Source organism: Taudactylus pleione, unplaced genomic scaffold (genome assembly GCF_031769625.1).
Source record: "Taudactylus pleione unplaced genomic scaffold, aTauple2 ptg000122l, whole genome shotgun sequence".
Classification (NCBI taxonomy): domain Eukaryota; kingdom Metazoa; phylum Chordata; class Amphibia; order Anura; family Myobatrachidae; genus Taudactylus; species Taudactylus pleione.
The window spans coordinates 15,531,152-15,544,620 of NW_028284524.1; the positions used below are offsets into that span (position 1 = coordinate 15,531,152).

Below are 13,469 nucleotides of genomic sequence, written 5' to 3' on the forward strand. Positions count from 1 at the left end.
TTACTACCATTGTGGACTGAGGCCAAATACACAGAACTATACTGAGATTATGCTCATGACCCCAAATATAGGATTTAATGCACAGGTGTGCAGTCAGTTTGCAGATGGGTGTTTTCTATGCAACGAGCTAGTTGTAAGCTATGTCAGGGAGGATCCTGCACTGGGATTACACAGGCTCTGTTTACTGAGGACATTGTTCACAATAACTCAATAATGAAATAAGATCATGCCCATTATTTGCCTGGTTCCTACATTCATTTTCCCACCATTATCCTCTATCAAACCCAACCCGGGGTTATGCCAAATAGACTCCTGTGATTAACGTGTCACACAGGTTCATACAACAAGAACATGTTCCTGGGTTTCCCAAATGTGATTACCTGGCTGGGAAAATAATGTTTGACTTTAAATAAAATGTCAACTGCAAACAAAGGACCAGTAACTGAGGATTATGGCAAAGATTGTGTTTTTATATTTTTGTTCATACATAGCAAAATATTTTGGTGATCATGAACTTTATGCTAAATCATAGCTGCCCCAATGTAATAGGTTTTAGCTGGCCTAAATAATGCTAAAGGCAGCCTGCCTAGAGTCTGGAATTACTTGCAAATTGCAAGACAGAAAATAGTTTACTATCTGTTCTGTGTAATATGCTATGTATACAACCAGGTCAGCAAAGCAATATGAAGAAGGCTGCAAAATGTGACTTTAATCAGTAGAGCAGTGGTTCTCAAACTCTGGGCCTGATTCAGACCCGCTCGCAAGCGGGTCGATGGTGGCCCAGTGCGCAGACGCGGCGTGCTCGAGCCCTGGAGCGAGCGCACAAAGAACTCGCTCCAGCGCTCGCATCCAAAAGGGGCGGCTGTTGATGTTGATCGACAGCTCGCCCCGTTTGGAAGGCGGAGCGGGGTGGTGGCTGGGCAAACGGAGGCGTTCCTGCAGGAACGCCTGCCGTTTGTGGGCAGCCCTACTGACATCACTCATGATGTCAGTAGGTAGACTTCCTGCTCCATTAGAGCAGGAAGTCCACTGGGGCTTGCGGCAACGAGACCCTACCGCAAGAATCTCGTCGCAAGCCCGATGGTCGCGATGGTCTTGACCATCGCGACCATCACCTGGCTGCTCGCATAAGCTGTGGGTGGTACCCCACAGCTACGCAAGCGGTCAAGAGGCCGCAACTAAAAGAAACAGCGCCCGCCCTGATTCAGAGCGAGTGCTCGCTTTTGGCGAGCGCCTCTGAATCAGGCCCTCAGTCCTCAGGACCACACAGTTTTCCAGGTCACCTCGCAGGTGCATTCATTATGCACTGAGACAGGTAGAGCTAATTATTTCACTTGTGATTCTGTGAGGAGTCATGGAAACCATGCACTGTTTGGGGTACTGGAGGACCGAGTTTGAGAACCTGTGCAGTAGAGGATGCAGTTGCGGAACTTGTGAGTGGTGGTCCCAGGTGCAAAAATTTGCTTTGGGCCCCCCTCCTCCGCCCTACTCCAAGTTCAAAGTGCAGTGGGTGAAAGGGAGAGGCAAGAGGTAGACAAAGAGAGGCAAGCAGGTGACAAGGAGAGGGTGACAGGGAGAAGCAGTGGGTGACAGGGAGAGATAACAGGCAGTGGGTGATGGAGAGGGAAGAAGTAGTGGGTGATAGGGAGAGGTGACAGACTGTGGGTTACAGGGAGAAGTAGTGGGTGACAGGCAGTGGGTGATAGGGAGAGGGAAGAGGCAGTGGGTGAAGGTAAGAGGTAACAGGGAGAAGCAGTGGGTGACAGAGAGGGGAAGAGGGTGACAGGGATAGTTGACAGGCAATGGGTGAAAGGGAGAGGGTATAGGCAGTGGTTGACAGGGAAAGAGTGATATTTAGAGGTGACAGGGAAAAGCAGTGGGGGAGAGGGAGATGGTGACAGAGATTCAGTGAGTGCCCGACACATTATACCACACTGTAGTGCCCCACGCATTATGCTACACTGTAGTGCCCACATTATGCTACCTCTACTGCCCACACATTATGCTACACTGTAGTCCCCACACATTATGCTACACTGTAGTGACTCCACATTATGCTACACTGTAGTGACTCCACATTATGTCACACTGTAGTGCCCACACATTATGCCACCTCTAGCGCCCACACATTATGTTACACTGTAGTCCCGCCCACATATTATGCCACACTGTAGTCCTTACACATTATGTCTCCTGTAGTGCCCACACAGTGTACTCACCAGCAGCATCCTCAGGCCGCCGGCAGCGCAGTAGTCACAGCCTCACAATGAGTCACACACATGAGGCTGCAATGCTGCTAAATTCCAGGTAAGAGGAGCTTGTGATTGGCTCATCCAAACAGAGGGCTCGATTCAGACCAGCTTGCTAGATGCGTACGCTAGCTCCCAGCGTATGCAAATTCGACTAAGTGGCGGCATTGGCAGGCGATCGCACGGCAAGGCATAAGCACGCCCACTATGTCTTGGCGTGCAATCGCTTTGTGTATGCAGACGCTCACCAGCCTGTCTTAAGAAGCCCACTTGCACACATCATCTCCAGGAAGTGTATGCAACCATCGGTACATCAGGTACCATCGAAAGCGAACGCAGCATTTGAGGTTGACTATACCCTACCGCAAGAACTGCACTTCAGTGTAAAATTGAACCAGGTGACGTGTACGTGTACTATGATGCTGCCTGGTTAATTATGCATGCCCCTGAAACTACGTTAAGACGTTCAGGCACGCCTGCGTTCGCACTTCTACTCCCCCATTTTTAATGACCAGCCCGTCGCCAACCACAAACGGCTTCTCCTGTCACTCACTTTGCTGGGCTGTCTATGCTCGGCGAGCGACAGCTTCCCAATCTCTCGCACTGATTTGTGCACGTGCACTATGATGCATACTCATGCGCACAATACGAAATTGGCCAGCTAAGAGCGAACGCTTCCTAGTGAGCGGGTCTGAATCTGTCTGGGTCCAGAGCTCAGCACATGCTCCTCTGACCCCACTGCAGAAACTACTGGGATTTATTACCCAGTAGTGCACTGCAGTGCTGAGCCTGACTGCACAATGCCCTGGTCCTCTCTGCGTGTAGCTGCCGGCCGGCTACGTCACAGCCTTGATGACTGCCCGGCTAGCGGCTACACTGCAGCCTGCCATTTACAAACTGCGCCGGGCAGTGGACCCCTATATTGCAGAGAGCCCCTATATTGCAGTTCACCGGCAGCACCGCCGGTAGTTCCGCCCCTGGCTCCGCCTACCTCTGCTCCATCCCCCAGTGAGGGGGGGCCCTGCCTATTTTGTCAGTACTGAGGCCCACAATTTCTGATGGCAGCCCTGATGGCAGTTAAGAGTATGTAAATATTTATATTGTTCTTTATTTACTATGCTGGGACTCTGGACCCCACAATGGTTATCCAGGGCCAATAGGGAAAGAGAGGCATGAGTAAAGCAGTAGGGAGCCAGCTGCAGATCACATGACATAGAACTGGCTGGAACCAGCAGCAGGCGGCTGAGGTGGACACAGAGAGCGGACCAGCAATGTGTGAGGCGCTGTACTGAGAGTAGGTTGCCTCTGATTCCCCGGTGTGACAACTGTCAGGTTTCCAGTGACAGAGATTCAGTGAAGACGCTCAGATAGGTCTGTAATAACTCTGCATTTACCGGCCACCTACAGAACACATATTTATGAAGACCCAGGGCCAGATTAAGGTTTGCGGAGCCCCTGGGGCAACTAAGTCGTGGGGGCCCCTACCAATAAAATTTCCACGGCCCCCCACAACCACTACTATGCCCCTGACCTAGGGAGAGAGAGGTAAAGAGGGAAAAGATAGAGAGAGAGGGGGAGAGAGATGAAGAGTGGGGGAGTAATGGAGACAAAGAGGGAGAGAGAGAGAGAGGGGGAGAGAGAGAGAGAGAGCAAGATGGTGAAATAGAGAGGGAGAGAGAGAAAATGAGCTATACAGAGGAGGAGAGGGAGAGATAAAGAGGAAAAGAAGGAGGGAGACAGAAAGGGAGACTGCGAGCGCACACACACACTACCTGTTTGTTTCATCATGTTCCTGACAGGCCCAAGGGCAGGCATGTCACGGCATTAGGCCCCACCCCCTACCCATACACCTGCAAATTGCCGCATTATCAGCGCAGGGGGCAGGGCTTAGATCATCAGTCATTGCCCTGCCACCTACTGTAGTGTGGAGGTGGAGAAAAGCTGTCTCCGTGACCATCTTAAAAGACTTAAATCAAATTGTCCACCAGTGAGTGAGTCTGCAGGGTACATAAAACCAGTAACCCTCAGTCCTTTCTATTACAGTAAACCACTGGTGTTCACTAGTTACTGCAACCCTTCCCAGTGAGGATATTAACCTACAGTTAGCTGAAGTAAGCAGGACCATGTTACATCATAAGCCTTCCCCACTGCATTCCCCTATACTGACAGCTGATCATTACACACCACCACAGATGGTTACAGTGTGATAATAGGCAACTCTAGACTGCCAAGTATTTACCTCATCAGCTACCAAGCGAGCTAAGAGGGTTGGAGCAAGTCAGTTCTCAAAGCTGAGACTTAGGACAGATACCAACATACATCATTGCTACAGCGGGATGTAGTTGGCATACCGGTGTGACAGTCTGAATAGGGACACTGAAATTCCAACAGATCAGGATCCCGGCACCAGTATCCCGAAGGTAAGTATCGGGGTGTTAGGGGGAGGTTAGGGTGCGGGGTTAGGGTTAGGCACTTGGGGGAGGGTTAGGAACAGGGGTGGAGGGGGAGGTTAGGTTTAGGCACTAGGGGGGGAGGTTAGGTTTAGGCAACGGGGAGGGGGTGTTAGGTTTAGGGTGCATGGAGGGGGGGGTTAGGCTTAGGCACTAGGGGGGAGGTTAGGGTTAGGGTAGGGGTTAGGAAACACTTACCTGTCTTCCCTATGGGTGTCGGGATTCTGGCTGTCGAGATGCCGCTGTCGGTGTTCTGACCAGCGGCATCCCGACAGCCGGGATTTTATACCCAACCCGCTACAGCTCCCAAAGCTAATTTGTTTCTCTACTACAGCACAACTTTCAGGAAAGGAAAAACCGAGTTCACGTGTACAGATTTCAAAGGTGCATTATTAAACCGTTGTAAGTGCACCACCTCTACAGACTTAGCTGGCCAGCACTATTAAGGGGACCTGATTTGTCCCCAGAACTCATAGTTTAGGCCAAGGGAAAATTTAAATATATAGTGAAGTTATCTAATGTGTTTTGCTAAGCTATCTTATAAATTTGCTGCTAAAGTTATCTAAATGCTTATAGTGTAAAAGTGTATTGTTTGGATAATTATCTTGCATTGTGAACCCTGTTGGTGTTTTTGAAGTCAGGTAATTACAAGGAGAAGTGCTCGGAGGAATCCACTAACCTTGCTGGTTCCAGTACAATAAATTATAACAATGTTTTGTGTGAATCGCTTACCTGCAAAATGTTTATGTATGTACCTTGCTGTTAAAGTATATAGATGTCATATATATGATGTAATGTAAACTGGTTTATAAATAAATAGAAGCTTTCCTCACACTGATTGGTATAATTCACTGTGTAAAAAGTAAAACTTCTACCACTGTACAGTGAAGATATTTTCAGAGGAGTCAACACAGAGGCCCTGATTCAGAGCTGGACGTTTTTTTTTTTTTTTGTTTTTTTTTCATGGAGCGGCCTCCTGGCCGCTCGCATTGCTGTGGGTTTCCACCCTTGTGGTAGGGTCTCGTGGCCGCAAGCCCCAGAGAGCTTTTGGCTCAAACAGAGCCGAAAGCTCTCCCACTGACATCTGACTCTCCCACTGACAGAGGCGTTCCCATGGGAATGCCTCTGTCTGGGCAGCCACCCCCCGACCCACCCACCAAAGGGGGCGTGCTGTCACTCAACATCGACAGCATGCCCCCTTTGGTGCGAGACCCGGAGCGACAGATTGCCTGTCACTATCTGGGTCTCGGACATGTGCACGACTGAGCCGGCTCAGTCGTGCGCATGCGCTTTGGGCCACCATCGACCCGGTTGCGAGCGCTCAACGCTTGCGACCGGGTCTGAATCAGGCCCAGAGTACAACCGACCGTTCATTCCTTCTGGTAAGATACCTGAATCTCGCTATACCACCCTACACCTCCTGGCGGGGTATCACAGCAATTATCAGTAAACTGCGCATGCGTCTAAGTTGCACTGCACATGCATCAAGGTACTTTACTGGCAGGGAGCGTTTGGGGGAGGTAACTGGGTAGTGGCTGCAACAAAAACATGTCACCTCCTGCATCTACGAGCCCATACACAAGAAATATGGCTCTGGCGTCTCAGTTCCCGCGACCATTCTGCTGGACCTTATCCAGGAGTGCGATAATGGAATGATCAGCAAACCGATCGCTTGCAAAGCCATAGGCGGGTTACTCAATACATTCTTTGGCATCTGTGACATTTGCATATTTTTGCACAGCAGCTGCGTACACAGATCAAGCAGCAACACCAGTAGTGTACAACTCTGAGTCAGGCCCATGGAGCATTATCCTGTTGGTTGTAGTCATTAGAAGATGGGTATACTGTGTCCATAAAGTGATGCACATTGGGCCTGATTCAGAGTTGGGAATAGAGTAAGATAAAGCAAGTAACTGTGTACCTGGACAAACCACGTTGCAATGCAAGGGGTGAAAATACATACATTATTTTAGCATGCAGGGTAAATACTGGCTGCGTTTGCATGTAGCCCACAAATGCTGGACAGCTTTATTTTTAAAATGGAATTAAGATTTCAGTTTGGACACAACCCTCCCAAATCTAATTCTTTCATCACATTTTACATCTGCCCCACCTGCAGTGCAGCATGGTTTTACCAAGATGCTGAGTTACTTGCTCTTTCTTACTCTATTCCCCACTCTGAATCAAGCCCTTTGTCAGCAAAAATACTCAGGTAGGCTGTGGGAATTAAACAATACTCAATTTCAGATAAAGTGGAAAAGTTGCCCAAAGCAACCAATCCGCTTCTAACTGTAATTTATCTAGCACAGTCTTTGAAATGAGAGTTAGAAGCGGATTGGTTGCTTTAGGCAACTACACCACATTATCTCTTTCCAAGGCTTAATCAGGGCCGTAGAGAGGCCGGGCCCAGGTAAAGGAGGGGGTGTGGCCTAATCGTGGGAGGCATGGTTACGCCCCCTTGAGAAAAAAAACACTTCTGCAGCGCTGTTACGCGGCGGCGCGCGCTGGGGAGGGGGGCGCTGTAACCCCTCCAGCCCAGCACTAAGCGGGGGGGGGGCGGGGGCGATCAGTGTGATCGCTCCCCCCCACAGCCATAGGAGACTGCTCCGGCTGCTGCATTAGCTGCGGGCAGTCTCGCACTGCAGCCCGGGGGGTGACGTTGGACCCGGGCCCCGCAAGGCCCCACTGGCAAGCCCGGGTAAACTGTACCCGCTCCACCCCCCCCCTCTCTCGGCACCAATAGGCTTAATACATCTCTTCATTAGTATTAAAAGGCTAAATGTGTGCAAGAAACCTTCTTCACACCATTAAACAACAGCTAGCAGTCTGAACCGTAGAACCAAGGCAGGATGGATCCACAGATTCATGTTTATGTAGTACTGAGGGAAAAAAATCCTCCATGATCTTCCCTCCCCTCACTCCTGATCCATTCACATCCCGAGCTCTCCACGTTTTCTCCAGTCCATGCAAATCAGGACAGGTCCACCAAAATATGTATTAATGGGGATATGGATACATATATAGTAATGTAAAAAAAGTAAACAAAAATGTTGTGTATTTTTGTTGTACCCCTGTCCATTACAGGAAAATAAATCAGCATTTTGCCAACATAAATAACTGCTGTGTATTAGCTGTTATCAATAATCTGCTGTAAAATGATTCTGGAACTATTATCTGGTCTCTTTACCCAGAGACCTGTTATCCAGAGATTTCCAAAGACTAGAAAAAGTAAATAATATTTTACACACAGAGATAATCACTGATTATTTTTAATATAATGAGTTAAGTGGTCCCCATACTGCCCACCCTGCACCCAGGACAGGTTAGTAACTGTTCCCCAGGCCCGGCAACAGGGGGGCTCTAAGGGGACACCCGTACTGGGCCGCGAGGTCTAAAGGGTCCACGAGGTCCAGACAAGCACAACACAGGGCCGCAGGCGGTGGACTGACTGTTCCAGCAGCGGCTGCCAAGACTCATAGCCGCCGCCCAGCCCCAGCTCCAGGTCCCTTGTAGCCTGGCCCAGGCAGAGCTGGGCTCTTCTAGGTGGCTCATCTGCGGCCCGGGCCAGGCATGACCTTTAACTCTGCAACGCGACAGCGTGACATCATAGGTCACGTCGCTGCACGTCTTCCCTGCCCGGGCAGAAGTGGAGTGATCCCCGGCTGGCCCCCTGTTAGGGTTATGACTAAAATAGAGGGCTGCAGGGGACCTGTGAAATCACACCCACGTGACCCGGCATGAAAGGGGGAGGGTCGGGGATGCTAACGGGGGGACCAAAACTGTCCCCTCGCGGCCTCGCTACGCTCGCCACGCTTCGGGCACAACTATTTGTTCCCCCTCTATGCCCACGTGGATGGTAACGCACCAGCGGTCCTTTCTGCACATAGGATCTAGCATCAACCCCCCCAGTTAGGCTGCGCCACTGCGGTGGTAAGTGGTTGCAGCTGCCGCTAGGGATGGGGCTGGGGACGGAAGGTGACGGGCTGGACAAAGATGAGGGAGGCTGGGGTAGAGGAAGGTGATGGGGGCTGGGGCAGAATGTGACCGGGGCTGGAAGCAGAGGAAGATGAAGGGGGCAGAAAAAGATGAAGGGGGCAGAAAAAGATGAAGGAGACTGGGGGCAGACGAAGGTGATCGGGGCTGGGGAAGATGATGACAGGGGCTCAAAGCAGAGGAAGGTATTGGTGCCTGGGGACGGAGGAAGGTGAAGGGAGCAGAGGAAGATGAAGGGGGCTGGGGGCAGAAGGTGACAGGGGCTGGATGCAGAGTAAGGTGATGGTGCCTGGGGACAGAGGAAGGTGATGGGGGCTGGGGGCAGAAGGTGATAGGTGGCTGGGGACGGAGAAAGGCAACGAGGGGGGCTTCTGGACTGAGGATGGTGATGAGAGGCTGAATTTGAGAAAGGTGATGAGAGGCTAAGGACTGAGGATGGCTGGCTGCAGACACCATCCCTCCTACCTCTGAGGCATCCACAGCACCGTCATCAAGAAGACCTTGCAAGAGACAGAAGACAAGAACTACAGCCTGCATCATCAGTGAAGAAGGACAGTGTGGTAAGTCGTAGTGTATTTTTACTTTATTTAAAGGCTGGCATATCTTTCAGTTAACATTATCATGCTTCACTTATCACACATGCAGGGGAGGGATGTGCGGGATTGTGGGTGGTGGTAAGAAGCAGGGGTCCCCAGATACATCAGTGTACTGGGCTCCGAGATTTCTATTGCCGGCCCTGCTATGCCCCCCCCCCCTATATAATAATATAATAATAATAATTAATAAAAATATAATAACTATTATTAATATTTATATAGCAGTATTCTCCGAGTAGGATAGTGCTTTACATTTGCATTTAAAATACAAATAAGCTTTACAGAAAAAAGGGTCATTAATGAAATGCATGAGTAAACAGGTGAGTTTTTGAAGGATTCTAGAATGGAGGCCTCTCGGACTGTGCGAGGAAGCGAGTTCAATAGAGTCGGAGCCGCAAAGCTAAAAGCTGGACTCCCAACTCAATTAAGGGAGATTATAGGTACAGCTAATAGTCCTTCATCTGCAGATTGAAGTGTGCGAGTAGCGGAATAAGGAATCAGAAACTGCTTCAGGTACCTTGGACCCATGTTATGTAAGGCTTTGAAAGTTAGTAAGCCAATCTTGAACAGATTGTCCATCTTACATGTACCCAGTAAAGGGAGTAGAGAATGGATGTTATGTGGCAGGAACTGGGCTGGTTAGGTAACAGCTGCAACTGGTGCAGTTATTTTGCAGGGAGACCCTCTCACACTTGGTCATTGATTTCAAGAGATAGGGCCTGATTCAGAGTTCTGAACAGAGGGCCTGATTCAGACCCGGTCGCAAGTGCTGAGCGCTCGAAACCGGGTCGATGTTTGCCCACTGGGCATGCGCACGACGGAGTCGGCTCCGTCATGCGCATGCGCGAAACCCGGCTAGCTCCGGGTGCTCCGTCGCTCCGGGTCTCGCACCAAAGGGGGCGAGCTGTCGATGGTGATTGACAGCTTGCCCTGTTTGGTAGGCGGGCAGGGGGGGTGGCTGGCCAAACTGAGGCGTTCCCGAAGGAATGCCTGCCGTTTGGGGGCGGCCCCACTGACAGCACCAGTGATGTCAGTGGGAGAGCTTCCGGCTCTATTAGAGCCAGAAGCTCTCTGGGGCTTGCGGCCACGAGACCCTACCACAAGGGTCTTATCGCAAACACGATGGTCGCAATGGTCTTGACCATCGCGACCATCAACCTGGCCGCTCGCAATAGCTGTGGGTGGTCACCCACAGCTATGCGAGCGGCGAGGAGGCCGAACAAAAAAAAAAAAAAAAAAAAAAAAACACCCTGATTCAGAGCGAGCACTCGTTCAGAGCGTCCGGCTCTGAATCAGGCTCAGAGAGAGATATCTCTCTCAACTGATCATCTTGGTGAAACCATGCTGCACTGCAGGTGGGGCAGGTTTAAAATGTGCAGAGAGATTTAGATTTGGGAGGGAGGTGTCCAAACTGACATCTAAATTGTAGAGTAATAATAAAGCTGTGCAATATTTGTGGGCTACATGTAAAAGCAGCCAGTATTACCCTACATGCAAATTTTTTTAAATCTATTTACACAGCTTGCATTGCAACATGGTTTGTCCAGGTACACAGTTAAGTGCTATCTCTCTCTCTATTCCCAACTCTGAATCAGGCCCATAGTTTTTAGGGTTTAGAGATTCGTCCTCATAAGACCCTCTAATATTGTCTTAAGAGCTGTAAAGTATAATTTCTCTTCCTACAATTTGGTCTTACTATTTGTATGTATTACAACCACATACACTAGTACCCCAGTATTATTACTCAAATCATTTGCTGGGGATTTCTCTGGTGCCTACTCTTATTTTTGTGAGTAAGGACAGTGGCACAGTACCTCTTCTTTTGTGCTGCATGTAATTCTCAGTAATTCTAAGTATGCAAAATTGCCCAGTCAAACTTCTCTTGTTAATGCTCCATGAGGAACCTATTTATCAAGGTAAATATTGCTGCCAAACCTCTGAAAATGGTTATTTTTTATTATTATAATTTTACAGTATCAGGACTATTTAACATGGGGGTACTCCACTGTCTCCACAGATATCTTCTGAGGGGGGTCCCTCCATTTTCATTTGTAAAAGTATTCCCATTAGTTTTCTATGGGAACTGCAAAAGTGCTTTACTTACCAAGTTCCAATGAGCTTAGCATTCCAGAGCTGGTACCCATTAGCTAACACTATCTTCTCATGGTGCCATCTTGTTCTGTCTATGGGGAGTGCCAGGCCTGAGAGTGATCATCAGATCCACAGTAGGCTGGAGACTCTTCCCTTCCATCTGCTAGCTTGTATGCACAGTATGTAGCTCCACTATATCACTATACTGAGACTCTTTGCCAGGACAGTATCTTATCGAGTTTGCTGTCCCAGCTAGAGTACCTTGGTAAATACCACTAAACATCTCTAATTAAAGTGTCATATGGGGACACACTTATCACTTATGGTAATTAGAATAATTAAACTTTCATTGGCATTTTCAGTAAAACTAAATCAGTACCAAGTCATAAAGGGTTACAAATAGATTATGTAGAAAACATTAAGAAGCTAGAAAATCTACACTAAGGTAGAGAGGTGGGAAGATTTAAAGGTAAAGGTTGAAGGGCAAAATATAGACACAAAACAGCCTACATGATACAGTGTAAAACACATACAAATATTAAGTAGTCACAGTGCAGGGAGCTTGCCCCAGATACAATGAGAGAGCAGTGGGATACAGAGTGATGTATTTGATAGGCAGCTGGAGGTAATTTCTGTGTGGTCGTGGCAGACTGGAGGTCTCTCCATGCCCAGCATTAAATAGGCCTGTATATATTGGCATCTATCACTTATCTTGTTCTGTGTGTTGGGTGAAACTCTCTGCATCAATTCTTATTATCTACATTTAAGAAGGGTATAGTACCACTTATATTATTATTATTATTATTATTATTATTATAATTATTATTATTATGATGCTGTGTGATATTAATTGTCCTTGTACAATTGCATCAGGTACATTGTGTTGAAATTGAATATACAATAAATAGTACATATATGGTGAGCTGTATTTATTTATATATAGCATGAATTAGGGGATTAAACTATGCCAAATTCTTATGTTTCAGTGGTTGGACATCAGAAGGATCTATCTGGCACTGAAGGTGTTAAATGTTACCTTGTCTATGAAGTTGACAAACTGATTGTTGAGTCCCTTGATCTGCTCCTTCTCCTGGTTCCTCAGCTGGTGCAGTTTGGGATTCATCTCCAGGTTGGGCAGGGAGGAGAGTAGGAAAGTACTGGATCCAGGTGTAATACGGGAGATGTTCAGGCCACTGCTTGCTCTCTGTAATCCAGGCTGGTAGCCCATGCTTGCCCGGACTACAGTGGGTCTTCCTAAGAGCGAGCCCTGGGACCTGCTGCTAAAGCCTCTGGTAGTGGCATAGCGGTTATTGTACAGACTCATGGCTCTCTGCAGCTAGAAGAGATGGGACCAATCTGTGGCAAAGTACGAGGCACAGGCAGCAAGGGCTGAAAATGTGTCTGTGAGCAGCCAGGTTCATATGACACCTGTTAGCATTTCCTTCTTGTTTATTGACACAATATTTAAATAAATATTCCTCCTATGGAGGCTGTACTGGTCCCTGGCTCCCGCCCAAACCTCAGGTGACACCACCTCATGAGCAAATAGTTCACTTTCTTCTTTATTCCCATCTACTGGAACAATAAACTCCCACTCCCCTCCACCACTGTTACTTGGAACGCACTGACTGTGTACTGACAACAAATAAGTATTTTATATGCAGTGGTGGACAATGTGATATTTTCCTGGGGCTTAATAAGTGACTCTCGAGCCCTGTGGCAAATTCCCAGGTCATATTATGAGACCGTAGCATCCTCAAACCCTAAGGTGGATTGTGAATTACTAAGGAACCTGCTTGAAACCTGTGGAAATGCTCTACAATTTTAGATGGCATGGAAGAGAACCAAAATGGGAAAATACCTTCACCGGCCACCTGCGTCCCCTGTGAGGGAAACATCACACACAGATCACCTGTTACTCACTACTACACTACTCCAATTATCAATATTATTTTCTTATGTAATTATGTTCTTATTATTATTCATGATAAATAATACATGTAATTGTGCCACATCTACCTCAGAAAGATAAGGAAAGAGGCTGCCAGGACAAGCTGGGACTTGTAGTTCCATAACCCTGATCCAAATTA

The 13,469-nt window shown here is 48.2% G+C and overlaps 1 protein-coding gene across 1 annotated transcript in view; it reads right to left on the reverse strand.

Moving 5' to 3' along the window:
* Positions 1 to 12,773, reverse strand: part of LOC148524101 (intermediate filament protein ON3-like) — a 52,164-nt gene extending 39,391 nt beyond the window's left edge. Inside the window, exon 1 of the mRNA XM_088472426.1 lies at positions 12,416 to 12,773. Within this exon, the coding sequence (XP_088328552.1) occupies positions 12,416 to 12,703 (288 nt within the window). The 5' untranslated portion in view covers positions 12,704 to 12,773. The remainder of the gene's footprint in view (positions 1 to 12,415) is intronic.
* Positions 12,774 to 13,469: the final 696 nt, after the last annotated feature.